A 21687-nucleotide genomic window follows, 5' to 3' on the forward strand; every position below is an offset into this window, starting at 1 on the left:
CTGACCTATCACGTCGTAGCTCAGGACCCCAGGCAGCCACAAGGATGCCTGAGTAAAATCAAACTTGCGTCATTCTCGCGGGCAACCTACTTGTTTTGGGGCCTAGTTGCCACAAAGTATGAAAGCAAATTTTGGAATGGTTCCTATTTTCGTACACGTCTAAGTAGCAAAAAAGAATCGTAGTGCGAGTTGTTTTGTGTAATTTAAATACTTTTGCGATGCAAAATCTGAAAGGAAGTTTAACGGTATGTTTCTTTGTTTCCTTTTGTACGTAGCCTGTCAGTGCTAAAGGAAGTTAGCTAGCTCGAGCGACCGATTTTTAGCTTTTAATTGCTTCTGCTCACAAAAAGGACCAGACCTTTGTGATTTTTGAGGTGGATATTCGGGATACAACAACAGGTAAGTCTGTGTGCTTGGTTATAAGAACAATCGTGATCGTTAGGTTAACTTTCAGCCGTAAAAAGGAACAGTTAAGCTAACGGCATTTGTTGTACTAAAGAAAAGCTAACGGAAAGAAGTCAAAACACACGTGAACGCGTTTATTAAACGGCCGTGTTAACGGACTCATTTTTTTCCTGCATGCATGTCTTTATTTTCTACAGTACATGTAGTATTTTTCCCCGGTTAAGCTGTGTGTGTGGTTTTTTTTTTTTTTTTTTTTTTTTTTTATAAAGTGGCGTAGTTATTTCTTTTCGTGTTACTAGAAAACCATACAAGAGAACCCCAAGGTGCTCATAATAAACTCTTGTGTCAGATAGTCTATTTATTTTGTCGTTTATTCAGTCCTGAGTCCTGGGCCCAGACCGACCACATGTACTACACCACCTCCTTCAGGTCACCTGGGGCAATACCGGGTCAGGCTAGAGATGTAATTAGGAGCTTGTGGGTCTACCTTCGAGGGCACTTCCTGGTAGGATATGCCCAGATCACCTCATCCAGGAGGGGAACTGGTTAGATGCCTGAACCACTTTAACTGGTGCCTTTTGGTGCGAAGGAGTAGTGGCCCTACTGTCCCTGTTGAAAGGATGAGGAGTTCAGTCATTTGCAAAGGGAAAGTCCAGCTGACCTTTGGGGATATCAAAGTTCACTACTCACATCTCGTGACCATAGGTGAAGGTATGGTCATAGATAGTGAATTGACAGCTTTGCGTCTATGCTGTGCTCTCTCTTCACCACGCCAATACAGAATCCGCAACACTGCAGAAGTTACCCTAATTGTCAATAAGACCCCAAAATATTTAAACTTCTCCCCTTGGGGCAGCAACTCGTCTGCTTGCACTTATCTTTGTACAGAAGCTTTAATAAATGACTGAAAGCTCCAATGTTTGATTTTTGTTATAGTGGCCATGGCTATGATTATGACTGTGGATCAGTTGGAGACGAAAACATTGTTACTTCAGGAGTCCTTGAAGACAGAAGAAAACCTGTTGGATTATGAATGTGAGGAGTCCTTGAAGACAGAAGAAAACCTGTTGGATTATGAATGTGAGGATGAAAGTAAGTATGTTGTTGTTATATCACTTTGAGCCTTCCACTTGACCATTTGCCAAAAAAAATTCATAGTCCAAAGTTTGGACTTATCCCTGCTTCGGACTGCTCCCGGCCAGACCTAATGGGCCAAGGCCCGACCACCAGGCACACACCTCCCCTGAACTATTCCCTAGATTATTCACTCATAAGGGTCTTTTGACTCTCTCTTTGTCTGGTCCCTCACCAGTCCCATGAGAGTAAATCAAAGCTCTCGATTTGCAAATGTAGTCACAAGCTAAAATACTAAAATATATTTGGAAAGAACTACACCGAGGCGAGGTGTAGTGCATGTAGTATGATGAACATGCCAAAAAAAAAAGGAAATCAGGAAAGATGCAAACGCTTTTTCACATCACTGTACAAAATCATTGCTTTAAAATTTTAGTTTCATATATCAAGTAATTTTCAAGCTATAGATCTGAAAAATGTTCTTTCGACTTCCATCCAGCATGTTTGCTTGCCCTTCAAAGTCTGAGACAGTGTTTAAATATGAATATCTAAAAAAAAAAACTGTTAAAGATAAACACCTGAAATTGTCTTTAATGTCTCTTATCATAAAACGAATCAGGATCTGTAAATTGGGACAGAGGCATCAAAAGTGTATATTGTATGTAGTTGTATTTAATGGTAATGCAAAATAAAACACACAAAATGTATTGTGACATGAAATTCTTAGTAACTGGATTGGAGATGAAATGGCCCATGTATTGTACTAGTGACCAAAAATCTCATCCATGTCCACATGGTATCTTAAGCTTTTTATTGAACAATAAAATGAGTATTTAAAAAATAAGTTATCAAAAGTTTCTTATTAATTTAACATCTAATTAGACTGCAACATAAACATAATGTTTGTTTTAGTTTAGTTTTGCTTTTGTATTTTTTTTGTCTTAATTGCACATCACATTTTACACTTGTGTTTTTCTTTGCAGAACATATGTTTGAGTCTCCAAATGACTCCCTTTGCTGTGTAAATGAAACTGCCAGAAAGAGGAAACTATGCCAAAACGGCTTGGACTGTCCCAGACCATTTAAAAAGCCAGTGGTAGTGTTGACTAGACTTCCTGAATATAAGGTGAGGTCTCTGCGACCACCAACGCCTCAGCAGTTCTACAGTGAAGATGAGTCTCTCAGCAGCTCTGATTCTGATATGCAGTGGGAGCCAGAAGTTGATTCCAGTGATTCAGATTTTTCACCCTCCAACAATACACAGAAACCTGCAAGAATGAACAAATGCAGTGAGAGCGACAGAACATCACCACCTGCTTCACCTCCGAGCACCAGCACCAATGGTAAGGTCACAGACGCCATAAAATTAGCATAACTTCTCTTTACAGATGAACAGCAGTGGTTTAAAGAATTTTAAACATTTGTGTTCTCCCCCCACAGCGGCAGATGTGGCTCCTGTTATAATATCATCAGTGTTTGGCCATTCCTCCAAGGAAATAATAACTGCCCGACCTGAGGCACAGAAGGATGAACTCAAATTGAACATGGTAGTTCTGGCTAGGAGAAGACCTATGAGGTGGCAACGGGGGAAAATAGTCGAGATAGTTACAAGGGGTAAGAGAAAATTCTGCCAGATATTACAGTAATGTTTGAAAGAATTCATGCATTGAAAAAAGTTGATTCAAAATCCTGCATTAGAAAAGGCTGAAAGTAATTGATAACTGTTAATTGTATTTAGTTTCAGATGATCTAGAGATTTGAAATATCTTCTGATGTGTTTTGTTCTTTTCTCTCTCCTCTGTTTTTGTGAATGCTTTTGAGGTTTTTTACTCTAGGACCAGCAAAAATGCGATTCATCTTATGCTCAGTAGAAATTGAAAGCTTTTTTCCCCCTTGTCACAGCGTCATTTTCCTTAGACATAAGAACAACACTGCACATTAATGGCAGTGAATGAGTTTGGAAAAGACAACTTTTGTATATTTTGTTTTTCTGGTGGCTGGGTATATGTAAGACACCACTACCACCAGAAGGTGGAAGCAGTGCACCTGAAATTTGTTTGCCTGTCCTTAAATAGGAAAAGTAAAGTGCATTTGCTGTCATTTGACTGATTTTAAAAACATGTGACATGATGAGATTAGATGTCAGGTGAAGCAAGGTAGGCACAGTGAGCTGAGTGCAGAAAGAAATTTCAAAGTTTTGCTTTTCTGAAAATATTTTTTTAAGAGAGAGATGATAAACTAAAATAAATTTGATAAAACTGAAGTGAAAATTGGTCTCTTTTTTTTTTTTTTTTTTTTTTTTTTTTCCTTCCCTCTTTTTGCAGAAGACGGACGGTTAAAATACAAAGTCAGTTTTGAAGAAAAAGGGAAGAGTCTAGTATCTGGACACCACGTTGCTTTTGACACCACAGCAAAGGTGGAGCAGCTGTATGTTGGTGCCCGTGTGGTGATTCAGTGTCAAGATAACAAGTACCGGTTCCAGCCTGGTGTCGTAGGCGAGCTCCCCAGCAGAAAGAACCGCCTAAGGTGTTTATTTCAATTTTATGATTAAAATTGCTAGAAAACTTTTGTGTACCCTTTTGGCCATGGTTAACCCAATGAATTTATAGCGTGCTGTGCAATCAGATTTGACTGTTTAGCCAAGATTTTCTGTTAGGAACTGCTATCGCTGGAAGTTTGACTTGATGCTAACACATTTTACAATTCCAGGTTCTTGATCTTTTTGGATGATCACACGCCGGTCTATGTTGGGTTACCTTTAATTCATTTGGTTTGGAAACCTTGTAAGTTGAATTGTTTTTATACTTTGGGCGGGTTCATATTCATATACTCAGAAATCCTGTCAAGTGTTTTTATTTACTGACTGTACAGCTCTTAGACACATAAAACGAGTAACCAACTTTTTCTTTCTTCTTTTTAATTTTGTTTCAAAGTGGAAAACGTTGCAGATGACATTCCAGAGGGCCCTCACAAAGACTTCATAGAACATTACCTGAATAAGTGGCCGTACCCTCAGTTAACCCAGTACAGGCTTGGACAGACCCTTAATGCTGAATTGAACGGAGTCCTGCAAAAGTGTGAAGTGCAGATTATTGACTGCAGCTTAATGCAGGTTATCTTTCAGGTCAGTATTTCATTTATCTTTTAGTTTAAAAAAAATTTATATTTGATTTTCAGCTGAATTTTATAACATTTATGAATCTAGAACAATACTAACACAAAGCATTCATAGGTAATTTTTTTAAGGTAAATTTTAAGTTTTATACAAGATATAATAGATAAAGTTGAGACACTGACACTGTTTTATGGAGACGGAGTGGCTCCAGTCACACAGGCCTAGAGATCGGTTGATGATTTAGCAACCACTGATCGCTAGGAAAAAGCATGTATTCCCCAACCAGTTGGCAGATGGTTGCTGGCAGGCTGTGAAATCGATTGCTTTAACTCTGATCTTGCAGGCTTGGAAACTGTTCTTTGATTTGCTAAAGAGAGATGTGTATTCTGCAGCTGGTTGGTGAGTGGTTTCTGGAGTTTGCTAGATGAAATTGGTCACCCTATCCTTGGATTTGCAAAGATGCTGTAGTCGCCAGTAGTTTGCATGGAAGATGCAAACACTGTCCAACTATTCAAACATGGGAAAAACTGGGTCTGTGTTCTCTTTCAAAGCAAAAGTTCAAGTTTAAGAGAATATGTTGAAAATATTTAGTTAGTGTCTTAGTGGAAAAATATTTGATATTTGTGGCATCTGCTTGTAGATGGTTGGCACATTCTTACAAACATCTGCATCAATATGCTTTTTTTTTAAGGCAGAAATAAAATAATTTATCACTGCCGTAGGCTATACTTGTATTGCTATTTCAATTTCTTATATACATAGAAACTTAAAATTGATGCCATAGGTGCGTCTGCTAAAAATCAGTGACAAATAAGAATCTTAGTGACCACTAGCTAAAGGGCGGAGGTGAAGTTTTCAGAAAATCACATGAATTAGATGACTTGAAAATAAGGCGAAGTAGGATTTTGAAATTGATAGCATAGTTGCATCTACTAGGATCTGATGTGTAGCATGAGCAGCTGCCGGTTCTTTTCCTTTAATTACTTACTTAGTTGCTTTATTAATTAAGTCTTTTTCTCATAGGAGAGTGAACATAAGGAGTGGATATACCGAGGTTCGTCACGACTGGAGCACATGGCAAAGTTTTTGGAGATGAAACACAGAGAACAGCTTGAGTGCGACTCTGACTGAACGTCCCCTGATGCAGTAGCTGCAAAAATTGAAACTATTTTACAATCGGACGAAATGCCATTTTTGTTATTTTTATTTTTTTTTTTGGGGGGGGGGGGGTATTTTGGGGTTTTTTGTGGAGAACCAGCAGCCAGTAACAAATGAGTGTGATGGTACAAGCATACTCACACTCATTTTAAGCTGTTCCAGCTTGAAACAGGTTTTATTTCTCTTTTTTTTTTTTTTTTTTTTTGTATTTACTTTTAATGTACAGACTTGAAGAAATATATATATATGTAGTTGGTGGATTAATGCATTTCCAAATGTTTGTCCAACATAAACAAATTACCCAATAATCGTTATAGTCACTCATTTTCTGTCTTTTTTTTTTTTTTTTTTTTTAAAAACACTTCTACACTGATTTATGATTGAAATGTGTCCTGTGCTGAGACGGGATAAACATTGTGTAACTTGGTTTCAGGTATCCCCCCCGTATTATTTTATCCTGTAGATGTCTAAAGTAAAAAAAAAACAGATTTTCATAGTGAGAATTTTGAAGGAATGGAGATTGTGCTTTGAAGCATTAGTTAAAATGTGTTAGTTTTAATGCTTGCTCACGTTTTCAGTGACTGTTTTCACACAGGAGAATTTTCTGATGAAGTTCTGACATCACGCCCTTTTTCTTGCTACTTTTCAACTCCATAACTCAGGAACTGAATTGGATACTCATGGGTGAAGCAGTTCATGTCTGCCCACCATAATAGTGTAATTTTTCTGTTCTGCCACATTGAAAGGGCGTATGCAGATTTTTGTGAATAGTATTGACTATTTAGCCACCAAAATAAACCAGTTGCCTAATGTTGTGTTTATCCTCCTTGTTCCACCTTCCAAAGCTGTAAATAGTTTCTGAGTCCTGTAGTTTTCTCTTGTCTTGTTGCATGTAGTGGGGCTCACACTTTGAGAAGGGGTGAGGAGTTGTGCAATTTGTAAAGGGCTCAGCTCCTCTGTGTGAAAAGATGCTTCCTGGATGTGTCCTAGGAGAGCTGTTCTGGTCTTTTTACTGGGAAAAAAACCCCCATAGGGGCAGTAGAAGAAGGGTGGATGGAAATCAAACAAAAGCCAGAATCACTATGTGGCATGAAGGTTGTTTTACTTAAAAATTGGCACATTTTGTAATACAATAAAGATGAAGCTACAATGAACATAGAAGTTAATGAATGCTGATGACATACTTTAATGATGACAATAATTAACATGCAATTGTATCGTCCTAATATTATGGACTACACCTAAAACAAATTATGGGAAATGAAATATATTTTATTTTTAGATTGTAACAGTATCACTTAAAAGTAAAGAAAAAATCAATTGACCTATACTGTACAAAAAATAAAAAGCTTCTGAAAAGCACTTGTATATAATATATAAAAATATATATGACATATATATCACTAATTCAGCCTATCTATGATTACAATAGCACTAGTAAATGGTTGGTAAGTGCTGTGTCAGTTACAAAAGAGAAATACATTGATTTTTAAAAAAAAATAATTTCCTGAGTATGGCTACTAACCACTGAGTTACTATTGAGCTTTTAAAATCTCAGTTTTTGTGTCCAATCCCTATAGAAGCTTGTTTCCACCAGTAAAAAAAAGTGTTATCCATAAGTTACATTTCCAGGCTGTCTCAAAAGTTTGGCTTGCTCAGAAGTTTGAGCCAGTGACTTGAAATTTTGAGATAACTCAGATATTTGACTTGCCTCTGGGCAAATTTATTATTATTATTTTCATACAAGTGCTGCTGCATGCCTCAGTGTGAAGGAAGCACAGATCATCCCGAGTAGAATAAATAACTGGTTTCCTGCATGTTTGCACAGACGTTTGTTCTGTAGTTACCTAGTTATTAGTCTCTGATCAGGGAATGTGACCTGAACTGAGAAATATGGTAAAAAAAAAAATCTGATGCCTGAAACACGTCAGCTGGGCTGTAGTTAGCAAACAAAGCACAAACTGACAAATTATTATAACTCATTTTAAACCATCCAATAATTAGGTGCCTTGAGCTTGTTAGTCAGCCAAAGTGCTGTATGTAACATCTTCTGCGCCTCTTTCAGTCTGTGGGAGAACAGAAGCAAAGATGAGAGTTAGGCAGAATGAGTAAAGATGAGCTAGACCAGAGGATACTGCAACATCAGCTCTTGGAATGCATGCTTAAGTAAGCATGTGATGATTAAACTAAAGAGAGAACTATACAGTGTTTATATGTTTTGGTCACTTTATTTACCATCTAAATTCAGCATTCATACATGCCAGCATTTGTTAACACTAAACAGCTGATGGAAATGCAAATGCTTTTGCCAGCCCTGATCACAAATTACTAAAAAGGTTTAATCTGATCTAGATGAAAAGAGGAATTATTACCTTTTAGGCTACAGAGAAAAGTATTCAGTCATCTAACTATTTAATATTTCAGTCTAAACAAACAGAACAATAACACTCGCTTATGAATGACTTTTAGTGCAACTGATAAACAAGCGAGTGTCTGCATTCTTTAAGCTTTGATCCTTTTCACAGTAGTGCTACTGATATAGCACTGAAGATTTAGAGTTGAACGTGTTGCTAATATTTACAGTATTTGGTCTGAATTAAAGCAGTGGTCTAGCCACCAGACACACTAAGACTGAGCCATGCTGTTTGTGTGGTGACGATGTAAAAAAAGAACATAAGTTTTAATGTCTGAGAAACATTGTGATACGGAGCTCTTATAACGCACCCTTTGTGTGGTTTGTTCAGTCATAAAAAACACAGAGCTGTATGTCACAGCCACATCGCATTTAGCAGTGAAACTCTGAGAAAGAAAGAAGAGACAGATATGAAACAGATCAAAACAGACTTTAAACCTTTTTTTATCCAATTACAAGCACGTGTAGTAAAATAAATTACTTGCGTGTAACATTATGTTTGTGAATGTTTATGGCTGTCACTTCTGAACTTTTCTTACATACACCGTTCACTGTATCTTAGTCCCTCTGATAACTGATATCAATATAACATTTTGAAGAGGAACTTTTTTTAACAGTGTGCACTAGACCAAATGTGGCAATTTACTAAGGCTGAGACACTTCACATGAATAGTTCCCTTTCAAGGGGAATATGTGGACTAAGAAGTTAGAGTATGAGATAAGATGTTTTCTCCTTAAAGTTTATTAGCACTTTAAGACTTCCTATCACATTCAAATATTAAATATACATAAATTTGATGGAAGATATGTATTCTTTTAAAAAATGGAATATGAAATGTGTTTTACCCAATACAGCTATTAGATGTGTTTTCTTTGTATATCCTTTTTCAAGGGGCAACATCTGTGAATATTTATCAGTCCTATGATCTTTAATAATTATTGGACAAAATCTCCAAACAGAACATACAAGTTTCTTTAACGTTATTAGTAAGTATATCACACATGGAAGCAGAGCAACAGTAAAGTGTAATGTTATTTTTAAATTTACACTCACTCATGTGTGAAACACATGAAAAATATGATTTCCCACTTTGCTTTACAGTGCCAGTAACAACCGTTAACCACAGCTCTTTATTGCAGCAGGATTGGATATAGTCCTTTCCTCTATGTTTGTCACATTTATGTTTCACTTCTGCATCTGCTGCTGTAAATGGGATTCTCCTCACTCTGTAAGTGTTCATGTTTTGTAACTAGGGAACCAAATTTGTTTTCTGTGTGTAACAGACGTATACACTTCCTCATGAGCCTGTGTCCAAAAGAGAAACCGTAATGCAACAGATATCCATTATTAAGGAAGTTATTTACATGATATGATTACCATTTATTCATGTGCTGCAGCTGTATTGCACTACTGCATCTACAAAGAGTACTTGGTTTTTCTTACCAGATTATTCTTGTTCTTAAATAATGAAAAATTAATTAGAAAAAAATGAATTCATAATGAATTAGCATCACATACCAGTGCCGTCCCTGATGATTCTCTTTTGGTCCATTCTGAAAGAGAAACAAGAACTTACTCTCAAAGCGCGACTGCAGTGTCGTCAACATTTAACGTTAAATTATGTAAGAAGAACGAACTGGTTTCATCAACGGTGAGCGCAAACTTACTGGATCTTTTGAGCAAAAACCAAATGACCAAGCTCACTGTTACAAAGAAGATCAACAAAGTCAAAGAGATGATGAGAACTGTTAGGGAACCACTGTGGAATAAAATCAAACAATTATCATTTCCATAGGTCAAAGTTTTCAGGCAATAAATACATAGCGTGTAACCACAGTTGTATAGCTAGTGCATGTCAGTGTCGTCCTTTTGACCTTGGTTGCTCATCCTGATCTTTAGTACTTGTTTTATCTGGGAAAGACAATGAATCAATAAACAAAAAAAACTGTGAGATTCAGTGAGGAATGACTGAGGCTACGAGCAAGAACAAACTGAATAATATTTTCTAATATCACATCAAAGCATTGCTAATCATGATGCATGTGGAATATTCATACAAACATATTTCAGGTTCAGAGTTGTTGTACTTACTGGGTGTGAAAGTTTCATTCACAGTTAAATGCACTGGCACCTGGAAGTCTCCTTTATAACATAAGTACCAGCCGCTGCTCTTTGTGGTCACTCGACTCATGGTGACAGTGAAAACATTGTGGGCACTTTCATTAATGTTCACTCTTGTTCCATCTATTGATCCAGTTGGCTGTGTTACACACTCGCTGCCCAACTTGCACCACTTTATTTTCCCAGTTTGTGTACTGTAAAACTTGATGGTGATGTTTCCTCCATTAAAACCTGTAATATCCTGATGATCCACATAGAAACTGGGTGGACCTTGATGGAGAACAAGTAGTAAGTTGTTACTAGTCTTCTACTTTACATTTATAGCTTCTTGAGCATTTTTTAAAAACATGTTTATCATGACTGACATAATGATTCTAATATTACAACCAAGTCTTTCCTAATATTTTGGCTTACTTGAAATGTACTTGAATGTACTTATGGATTCTTACCCCTGGTGACAGACAGATGAAAATAGACTCTCACATCTTCCCATATCCCAGGAATCTCCACAGCACACCAGTAATGACTGTCCTGATCTACATTTAATTTTTTAATAGTCACAGTGAAGATTCTTTGTTTTTTGTCATCAGAGATTGAATATCTTCCTGACTGGCCTGGCTGGTTTGTTTTTACTGCATATGTGCATTCTCGATAATAGTATCCTTTACACAGATATTTAAGATAAGTTTCGTACTGGGAGTCATAAAGACATGGGATGGAGATAGATTCTCCAGCTTTCACTGATACTTGACTGACTGTAGTTAAGCTGTGATCTCCTGCAACAAGAACAAATAAAGTACTTTAATGATTATATTTACTTAAACTGGTTATCTTTAATTAAAATATTATTCCTTCATGTGATTTCTCTATTATACATCTACTAACATTTGAACATTGGCAAGTATGAAAGTGCCAATAAAAAAACTATTCATTCATTTTATCATTTGCTGTTGAAACACGAGGTAATTAAATTATTTCTATGACTGACCTTTAAGTACAATGAAGAGGAGAAACATGATGAGATGAGCAGCCATGCCTGTGAGTGAATAGACTTAAACCGCACAAACCAGTTATGTGGTTTACTGCTAGTTCCTCATGCTGTATTTATACTAGTACTAGTTGCATGATGGTGTCTGCAAGGAAGAATGACAGATATGCAGTGACATTTGAAGTATATGTGAAGGCTGACTGGCCTGAAGAAAGCCAGCAGAAAGATGATTGGACTAGACCAGTGATGTCACAGCCAGCTTGATGACATGGGAAAGTGGAAATGATCTAAAGCTTAGATTAGCTGCCAGTACTTGGGAAGCACACAGATGTGTAACTGAAGATCTTCCTTATTGAACTTACACATCATCACAAAGGGGGAAGAGGCTGGTTACAGAGAGGGGCTGTGGCTGCTGACAGAGTGGTGTGCCGCCAACAATCTGCTTCTAAACACCACAAAAACCAAGGAGGTCATCTTTGACTTCTGTAAGACTGCAGAGGATTATACCCCTCTCTACATAAACGGAGACTGGGTAGAGACGATGGCCTCCTTCTGATTATGATCTCAAATGATCCGTCACAGTCGGAGAATACACGGGTGATGGCAGTGAAGATGATACAGTGTCTGTACTTCCTGCAAATCTTCAGTAAAAACAGACTGAACCAGAAGCTGCCTGTGTCCTTCTACCGTGCCACAATCGAGAGTGTCATTACTTACTGCAGAGGGTCATACACACATCACAGAAGATCATCAGATGCTCTCTGCCCTCTCTGGAGGAGATTGCCACTTCCAGATGCATCAGAAGAGCCAAGAGAGCCCTTGAACAGTTTTGACCTTGTAGTGTGAACTTTCTGTCATGTACAATATATATTTCATATATTGTATTTTTAATTGTTGAATTATTCAATTATTCTAAAACTATATAACATTCATGCTGGTCAAGATCTGCAGCTTCAGCAGTGATTTTCATTTCTCCATGATTTCTCTTCATTATTATGTAACTTAACAAATAATATTATTGCCTTTAGTACTGGCTTCAGAACTGCATCAGTCCCATATAGTTAAGCGTTCAAAGTCTTCTGGAAGTTGAATAATCTGGCACTCAAATAATAAAGCAATATTTACAATACTGAGTTAGCAACAGTTGGAGAAATAACATCCCTTCATATAGAGAATATACACATTTTTCCCACTTCCACAAACAACATGAAACAGATACATCAATCCACTCTGTCATAATTAGTGATTATCGTTCTTATTTCTCTTACATTAAACATGCAATTACAGAACCCAACACAAAATGGCGCCTTAATCCATCCTTTCTCTACACACTTTATTTCAATAGTTTGATTCATTTAGACTCAGAAATCTTACTGGGGATGAATGACTCACCAGAAATCAGTGCCTGTAGCTTCCCAGTGCCCCCACCAGTTTTCCCAACAGCAAACACACCAACATTGCTGTCCATTGAGTTGTACTGTTCATGTGGTGAAAATGTGTAAAAGGAGCAACACTTCGCTGTGTGAGAAACCATGTGGAGTTCTTTAAACATAGCTTGTGTGTGTGTGTGTGTGTGTGTGTGTGTGTGTGTGTGTGTGTGTGTGTGTGTGTGTGTGTGTGTGTGTGTGTGTGTGTTTGAATTACAAAACCACAGAGCTGTATGTCACATTCTCATCACAGTTTGCAAATGACCTCTGGGAAGCAAAGAAGAAACATGAGAGAGGTGAAATGGAAATCAAAACAGAGTTTAAACTTCTTTTGTATTGAATTCTAAGCATGTGTAGTAAGATAAATAAGATAAGATAAGATAAGATAACCTTTATTAGTCCCACACGTGGGAAATTTGTTTTGTCACAGCAGGAAGTGGACAGTGCAAAAGTTATGAGGCAAAAATTAGAATACAATAAGAATAAATACAGTACACAACTGTACAGAATAGAATAAAATACTATATACAGTAGAATAAAATAAAATAAATATACAATAAGATAAAAATAGAATACAAATACAAATACTATATACAACTGAGTAAAAAATACAACGATGACAGAAAGGATTATTGCACTTAGTATTATTGCATGTGTATGGATGTGTGTGCTTGATCAGTTAAAGTCTTTATTATGGAGTCTGACAGCAGTGGGGAGGAAAGACCTGCGAAATCTCTCCGTCCCACACCGTGGGTGCCGCAGTCTCCCACTGAAGGAGCTGCTCAGTGCTGTCACAGTCTGCTGCATGGGGTGGGAGATGTTGTCCAACAGGGATGACAGCTTAGCCGCCGTTCTCCTGTCACTCACCACCTCCACTGGGTCCAGAGGGCATCCTAGAACAGAGCTGGCCCTTCGGATCACCCTGTTCAGTCTCTTCCTGTCCCCAGCAGAGATGCTGCCGCCCCAGCAGACCACGCCATAAAAGATAGCAGAAGCCACAACAGAGTCATAGAAGGTCTTCAGGAGTGGGCCCTCCACTCCAAACGACCTGAGTCTCCGCAGCAGGTACAGCCTGCTCTGCCCTTTCCTGTAGAGGGCGTCTGAGTTATGAGTCCAGTCCAGTCTATTGTTCAGATGAACACCAAATCATCTAAATCATAGACGTTATATTTTATGAAAGTACAAGTACAACATATTCTCTGAAATTTTTTAACTTGATTTTGCTCACCAGATGGCATTCTGGTTCCTATCAATAAATAGTAGTTCTGTCAGCATTAATCTGCAGCCACATGCACACGGTGATCCGCGCTAACTCACTAACGGAGATTTGCCACAATAATGCGGTTATGGCGTTAACGTCATTATAACGAGATTATCGCTGACAGCACTAATAAATAGATAAAAATAATAAGCTTAATGCAAAATGAATTAGCATGTCATAACAGGGATGATGATAGCCTCTAGGAAAACACAGTGGAATAAAAACAATACAACAAACTAAATGAAATTCATTACAGTTTTGTTTCCTCTTTGTTTTTATTGTCCGTCTGTACATCTAATTCAGGGTCACAGGACATACATTGTTGTAAGTTTAATTTTGGAAACCAACAATTTCTTAAAATACACAACAGAGTAGACCCAGCTATTAGGGTGAACTGTAACAGGCTGGAGTTGGGACCCAAATGCACAACTCAGCAACAAGGGCTATAAAACTCAACAACAGCTTTACAACAAATAACAAAGAAAACAGATCAGGTACACAATAATTTGAATCTATAACTCTTCTAGGGAAACACAAGGTGTTCAGAAGTGGAGCCGGGGACTGCTATAGTACAGGCTCAGTAAAGAAGTGGACAGTGCTAAACATCAGCACTCTGAGAAGATGCAGCAGCAGATCTCAGACAATGACTCGGCCTCTGTGTGGAAAAGTTTTAGGAATATCACCAACTACAAGCCTAAAACCTCCCACTCCACTGATGACTTGCTTTTGGCCAACACCCTCAACGACTTTTACTGCCGTGTTGATGAGCAATCAAGCAGCCTTCACACCTCCATCAGCCCCAACAATAGAGACACCGTGAACACTCATTACCCCCACTTCCCCCTCTCCCTCCACAACAAAGCCATCACCATCGTCAAAGACTTCACCCACAACACCCCCCTTCTCACCCCACACCAAGGAGAATTTCACACCACCTTCTCCCACTACAACCCTTCATATTTATGAAGCAGATGTGAGGAAGCAGTTTAAAAGCCTGAATGCTCTGTAAGCTCCTGGCCCAGACGGTGTGTCTACTGCCACTCTCTGTGCAAATGAGCTGGCCCCAGTGTTTTCTGGCATTTTCAACTCCTCACTGAAGGCATGTCATGTACCTGGCTTCTTCAAGTCATCCACCATAGCCCTGTAGCATCTGGACTTCCCTGGAACCTACGCCAAGATTCTGTTTGTGGGCTTCTGCCTTCAACACCATCCTTTCAGACCATCTACAAGGCAAGCTTTCCCAGAGGACTGTGCCTGATCCCATCTGCCGGTGGATCACTGACTTCCTGAAAGACAGGAACCAGCACGTGAGGCTGGGGAAGAATGTCTTGGACTACCGGACCATCAGCACCGGCTCCCCCTAGGGCTGTGTTCTTTCTCCTATACTCTTCTCCTTGTACACCAACTGCTGCACCTCCACCCACCAGACTGTCAAGCTAATTAAGTTTGCAGATGACACCACCGTTATCGGACTCATCTCAGACGGGGATGAGTCTGCCTACAGGAGGGAGGTTGAATGTCGGGTGTCCTGGTGCAGCCACAACAACCTGGTGCTGAACGCCCAGAAGACAGTGGAGATTACTGTGGACTTCAGGAAGCACACAGCCCCACTTCCCCCCATCATCCTGACTGACACCCTCATCACCACTGTGGACTCATTCCGCTTCCTGGGCCACCATCACCCAGGAACTCAAGTGGGAGCCCACCATCACCAAGATGTACTTCCTGAGGCAGCTGGAGAAATTCAACCTGCCAACACGGACGATGATGCAATTCTACACTGCAATCATCAAGTCCATCCTCACCTTTTCATGACCGTGTGGTATGCTGGAGCCACCGTCAGGGACAAACAGAGACTGCAGCGTTTTGTGCACTCTGCTGAGAAGGTGATGGTGGCTGCAGTCTCCCATCTCTGCAGTACAGGTCCTGCAGAGTACACCTCCAGGACACTGGGCATGCAGCTCGGATCACAGCTGACCCTTCTCACCCTGGACACAGTCTGTTTGACCTCCCCTCAGGCAGGAGGCTCCGGTCCATTCGCACCAGAACTTCTCGCCATAAGAACAGTTTATTCCCCTCTGCTGTTGGACTCATGAACAATAACCACATAACTGTTCCCACCACAAACACATGACCCTATACTGTGTTCTCTGCATCTGTTCCATTTTTGCACTGATCATCACCTGCACACATGTATATATTAATCTGCTTAGCACTTTTAATTCTTATTTTTATGTTTATTTAAGTGTTGTCTTACAGTATGTTTTGCACTAAGCACCGCAGCAATTTCCTAATGTTGTAAACCTGCTCAACATTTGGCAATAAAACCCTTTCTGATTCTGAACAGGAAGGACACGGCCATGAAAGATGACACAATGAAGATCAGAGGGAAAATGAGACAGTGAATACAAACACAGGATAAGGAGGGGATGGGAAACAGGTGGGAACACAGCTGAGACTAATCACCAAAAACATGCAAAGCTAAACTAGATACAGAGTATAAATAGTGACGCAAAATGGGAACAGAAACTCAAACTTGACACAGAGACAGAAAGCTAAGCAAAAATAGAAACAAGATTAAGCCAAACATGGAAACACAGAGATTAAAGGAATATTGTAAACCAAACTGAAACCAGGAACAAAAGACCAAATATAGACACTCTAGAATATGAAACCAAAATACAAGGACAATCAAACCAATTAAAATAGAAAAAAAGTCCCCAAAAACTCAAAACCACGACAAAGGTTTTTACATGATGCATAAAGATTCCTTATAAGCCATAAAATAAACATAGTTGTATATGTAGTACAGTCCTTCAGACCTTGGTTTTTCATCCTGATTTCCGGTAAGTGTTTCATCTGTATAAAGAAAGAAATAATAAACAAACAGTGCGATTCAGTGACTCAGGAATGAGTGAGTTTTCTACAAAGGATTTGCAGAGAATGGCAACAATAACAAGTTCTAATTTTATAACAAAACATTAACTGTGCATGAGAAATATTCATGAACACATATTTTAAATTTACAGTTGTTCTTAATTGGTTGTAAGTGTACCATTAACAGTTAAATGCACTGGCAGCTGGAGGTCACTTTCATTAATGCTCACACTTGTTTCGTCCATTGATCCAGACAACTGTGCTACACATTTGCTGCCAGACTTGCACCACTTTATTTTTCCAGTTTGTGTACTGTAAAACTTGATGGTGATTTTTCTCCATTAAACCCTGTAATATTCTTCTTTTTTTTTTTTGCCTGTTCCGTTTAGTTCTTTTACCATCAGAATTATTGTCTAAAGGCAAAGAAAGATGCCCAACGGATTTACTTTACCAAATGGACCATCCCAGCCTTGCCGTATTGGTCTATTTGATTTACCTTTGTTTTTATTGTTTATTTTATTTTCACTTACTACACACGGGACAGACATGACTGGGGGAAAATAAAGGGAGAAAGAACGAGTTAGGGAAAGAAAAACAGCGGGGAAGAGGAACAGTGATAAAGGGCAAAAAACAAAAACCAACAAAAACCAACAAAACAAAAACATACATATATCAATCACCTGGATGACCTGTTGAGAAACAAAAAGAGAAAACAAAAAAAGAGAGCAATATAATAAACAACATCATCATGATAATCTATGTGAATATAACAGTAAATACTAAATATTGAATATTATTATGCAGCCCTATAATAATAGTAATAACCCTGTAATATTCTTGTGATCCACATAGAAACTGGATGAACCTTGATGGAAAAAAGTAGAAATTTATTGTGTTATTATTCACATGTGATTCCTTTTTAACTCCCTCAACACTTGTTAAATATTTTTACTATAACATGTATAAATGTTGTCTATGAAAGTTGATTATTTGAAATGTGAAGTCTTACCTCTGGTGACAGACAGACGAAGCCTGTCTTCCATGTCTGGTGTTCATGTACCTGAAACTCCACAAAACACCAGTAATGACTGACCTCACGTGTCATGTTTTTAACTGTCACAGTGAAGTTTTTTTGGTTTTTAAATCTTCTGTCATATAACAAATCACTTTTGTGTTTGTCACTGTAGTTGTCATAGACCCTGACATTTGTCCTAGATATCTACATTATAAGTCTTTATCCTGGTTTATTTGTGGTGTTGTTCAACCATGATTCTTTATATTATATTTTATATTTTATTTATATTGTATAAATTTTTTGATTTCCTATAGGTTCGGTTGTCATTCTGGTACTTTGTATTTTGTACTTTAGAGATCTTGTTGCTGTTACTGTTTATACAGTTTGTTATATGTATTGGGTTCATTGTATTTTTGTTTATTATTCTAACCTCTCTACCTCCATATCTGAATTCAGACAAAACCTCTTTTTTCTAATGTAGTCTCTTTACATTAGTAAAACATTTACGAGACACTTCATTAGAAGAACAGTTCCCTGTCCACAGAGTAATGGACAGGGAACTGGAATAATGCAAAGAAATAATGCAGAAAAATACAAAAGATATCCAAGCTGGGTTGCCCCTTTTTAAAATATGCTGTCTCCCATATAGTATGAGTAGTATCTACAATTTAAAAAAGGCAGTAATTAGTATAGTAATCGAATGTATTCTAATCTCTCTCTCTCTAAGAGTGGCTCCATATTACAGTATGTTCATGTGGCAAGTGAAAGGTTGCTGATTCAGTTCCATCTAAAAACACAAATCTTCATTGAGATTATGTCAGAAAAGAAATCCAACATGAATTTCTGTTAAATCAAACATGTGGTGTCAACTGCTGTGGTAAAGTATCTTCTCTGTCTTCAGGTACTAAAATTTACTGATATTTGGAATTAATGTAGAATTTATAATCACTTGCAGTAGTTAGTGATGGTTTTAGTAGCATATGTGACATTAGTTGGTAACATGTACCATGCTCCTAATGAAATACCAATATCCCAATGTTGTAAACCTGCTCAACATTTGGCAATAAAACCCATTCTGATTCTGATTCTCATGGAGAAATGTTAAATAAATGAACATTCCTTCATGTAGATATCATATTTGGGTCTCCTCTTGTGAGCAGCCATTCTTCCACTTCAGCCCACCCCCCTCAGTAACTCAATCATACAGCAGATCCACTCAATCATAATTAGTAATGTCACTCAGTTCTCTCAAATTAAATGTCTAACTACATATCAAACCGACCACAAGATGGAGCCTTATTGCATCCTTCTTTCACACCAGCAGTAGGACTAGTAGCAGCCAATAGTTTCATTAAAGGGAGAGGGTGCATTCTTTCTAGAGATGGACAACTCTCTATAAATCCTATCGTCTTGCACCAAAACAGGTAAATCCATAATCATAATATAATCATAGAAAAAAACAAAAAAGAGAAAACAACAAAAACATTAATTTAAAAAAACAACTTAAAGCAAAAATAAAATAAGATCAAATCAAAATCTGGTTTGTGTAAATGTCTCAGCTCTACAACATTCTTACTCTGAACAAATGTAAAAAAAAAAAAAAGTAAAATAAAAAATCATCAACAATAATAGTCTATGTAAAATATACTGAAATATACTTATGATACACCTGGTGCCACATATATAACAATACTTCATGTCATCTGACCTTCCATTGATCTCAACTACATACACGTAATAAATGCACTACATTTCTGATTAGACAGCAGCAAATTACCAACAATATCCATCATACAAGAACTTTATACAAGTACAAGTATATATATTTGGAGTCATAGAAACATTGGATGAAGACACATTTTCCATCTGTTATTGAAACTTTACTGAATGTAGTTATGCGGTGAACTCTTGGAACAAGAACAAATATAATAATACAAGTATTTTCATGGTTATGTTTACTTAAAAATTCTTCCTTCACATTACTGGATTTTATTGTTATCTTCATTATCATCTGTTGGTGTTAGCTTGTAGAACATTAGGTATTTAAACAGCTCATTTGACTGACCTTGAATACACTGAAGAGAAAAAAACAATAAGATGAGCAGCTATACCTGTGAGTAAATAGACTTACACCACATAAACCAGCATCGAGTCTGGATCTATTTTTAATTCATGCAATAGAAAATGCAACACTTCATATGTGCCTTGCTACTAGTTCTTCATAGGTATGGTCTTATTATTAGTTACTTCAATGACATAATTAGCTGTAATTTACTGGGTGCAAAGTCAATGTGGACTGAATTACTTAAAACATAACAGCAAGAAGTTACTATTTGGATTAAATTAAGAAAATATACAATATGGACAAAAGTACAAGGCCAGATAAATATTAAGCCTATAGGAACTGCTCAGATATATATGAAGAAAAATTACCCTCTTGCCCCTGTGGGCGGTCTATCTTTCAAGCTCGGGTCCTCTACCAGAGGAATGGGAGCGTAGGGTCGTGCGCAATATCTTAGCTGTTCCTAGGACTGCGCTCTTCCAGACAGAGATCTCTGATGTTGTTCCTGGGATCTGCTAGAGCCACTTTCCTGGGAGTCACTGCACCTGGTGATCCGATTACCACTGGGACCACTGTTACCTTCACCCTCCACATCTTTTTGAGCTCTTCTCTGAGCCCTTGGTACTTCTCATGCTTCCTGTGTTCATTCTTCCTGGTGTTGCTGTCATTCAGTATTGCTACTGAATGACCCATTTTGACCTCGGGACTTCTATGTTATACTCGGCACAGATGGTAAATCGCCTGTATTTGTATAGCCCTTTGCTTAGTCCCTGAGGACCCCAAAGCGCGTTTAGTCATCCACCCATTCACACACACATTCACACACTGGTGATGGCAAGCTACATTGTAGCCAGCCGCCCTGGGGCGCACTGACAGAGGCGAGGCTGCCGGACACTGGCACCACCAGGCCCTCTGACCACCACCAGTAGGCAACGGGTGAAGTATCTTGCCCAAGGGCACAACGACCGAGACTGTCGAGACTGAGATGTTGCTATGCTGGCCACTTAGTTATGGCGTTCCATGTATGCCCTGTCTGCTAGCATCTTGCACCCTGCTGTTATGTGCTGAATTGTCTGAGGGCCATCTTTACACAGCTCGCATCTGGGGTCTTGCCTGTTGTGAAAGACCTCACCCTTTATGAATCTCTTGCTCAGAGCTTGCTCCTATTCTGCCATGATTAGTGCCTCTGTGCTGTCTTTCAGTGCAGCTTTGGCTAGCCACTGGTAGGACTTCTGGTTGTCACCCACTTTCTTGATCTGCCAGTGGTACGTACCGTGCAGGGGCCTGTCCTTCCATGAAGCTGCCTCCTCTTTCTTGGGTTTCTGCTGCCTGAGGTATTCACTGAGCATGCAGTCAGTTGGAGCCATTTTCCTTATGTATTCATGGATGTTTGTTGTCTTATGCTGGACTGTGGTACTGACACTCACCATTCCCTGGCCTCCTTCCTTCCACTTAGCATACAGCCTCAGGGTGCTGGAATTGGGGTGACCAATGCATGGTCAGGAGCTTCCTGGTCTTAATGTCAGTGGCTTCCATCTCCTCTATTGGCCAGCTTATTATCCCAGCAGGGTACCTGATCAGGGGCAGAGCGTAGGTGTTAATAGCCTGTTCGGCTGACTCTTCGGGACTTGCCTGACCCTCTGCAGTTACTTGGTGGTTGCAGCTTTCCTAGCTGCCTCTTCATGGTTCCAATACAAACCACAAACAATATATTCATAAACATAATGATACATAATATATCTAACAGACAAATAGAAATGTTGATGCTGA

The 21687-nt window shown here is 38.5% G+C and overlaps 2 protein-coding genes across 4 annotated transcripts; one reads left to right on the forward strand and one right to left on the reverse strand.

Moving 5' to 3' along the window:
* The first annotated feature begins 1 nt into the window (after position 1).
* On the forward strand, positions 2 to 6562 carry LOC120714752 (histone-lysine N-methyltransferase SETDB1-B-like). Of its 3 annotated transcripts, none has more exons than XM_040001115.1 (10): positions 2 to 116; positions 276 to 399; positions 784 to 1116; positions 1342 to 1497; positions 2463 to 2822; positions 2920 to 3093; positions 3804 to 4005; positions 4189 to 4262; positions 4413 to 4603; positions 5618 to 6562. In XM_040001115.1, exons 3-10 carry the CDS (start codon positions 918 to 920, stop codon positions 5723 to 5725), a joined length of 1464 nt encoding a protein of 487 aa, XP_039857049.1. In that variant the 5' UTR covers positions 2 to 116; positions 276 to 399; positions 784 to 917; the 3' UTR covers positions 5726 to 6562. The 3 variants fall into 3 exon arrangements, with proteins under 3 accessions (XP_039857049.1, XP_039857050.1, XP_039857051.1); XM_040001116.1 differs by having other exon boundaries at positions 80 to 399; positions 2463 to 2605; positions 2687 to 2822; XM_040001117.1 differs by lacking the exon at positions 784 to 1116 and having other exon boundaries at positions 87 to 399.
* A 1180-nt stretch (positions 6563 to 7742) lies between these two features.
* LOC120714755 lies at positions 7743 to 11681 on the reverse strand. The gene is made up of 8 exons (XM_040001120.1): positions 11276 to 11681; positions 10737 to 11063; positions 10258 to 10557; positions 10041 to 10077; positions 9834 to 9925; positions 9685 to 9719; positions 8477 to 8551; positions 7743 to 7818 (listed from the first exon to the last, which is right to left on the reverse strand). Exons 1-8 carry the CDS (start codon positions 11319 to 11321, stop codon positions 7771 to 7773), a joined length of 960 nt encoding a protein of 319 aa, XP_039857054.1. The 5' UTR covers positions 11322 to 11681; the 3' UTR covers positions 7743 to 7770.
* Positions 11682 to 21687: the final 10006 nt, after the last annotated feature.

This window comes from Simochromis diagramma, unplaced genomic scaffold (assembly GCF_900408965.1).
Source record: "Simochromis diagramma unplaced genomic scaffold, fSimDia1.1 OVJJ01000421.1, whole genome shotgun sequence".
NCBI classification, from domain to species: Eukaryota; Metazoa; Chordata; class Actinopteri; order Cichliformes; family Cichlidae; genus Simochromis; species Simochromis diagramma.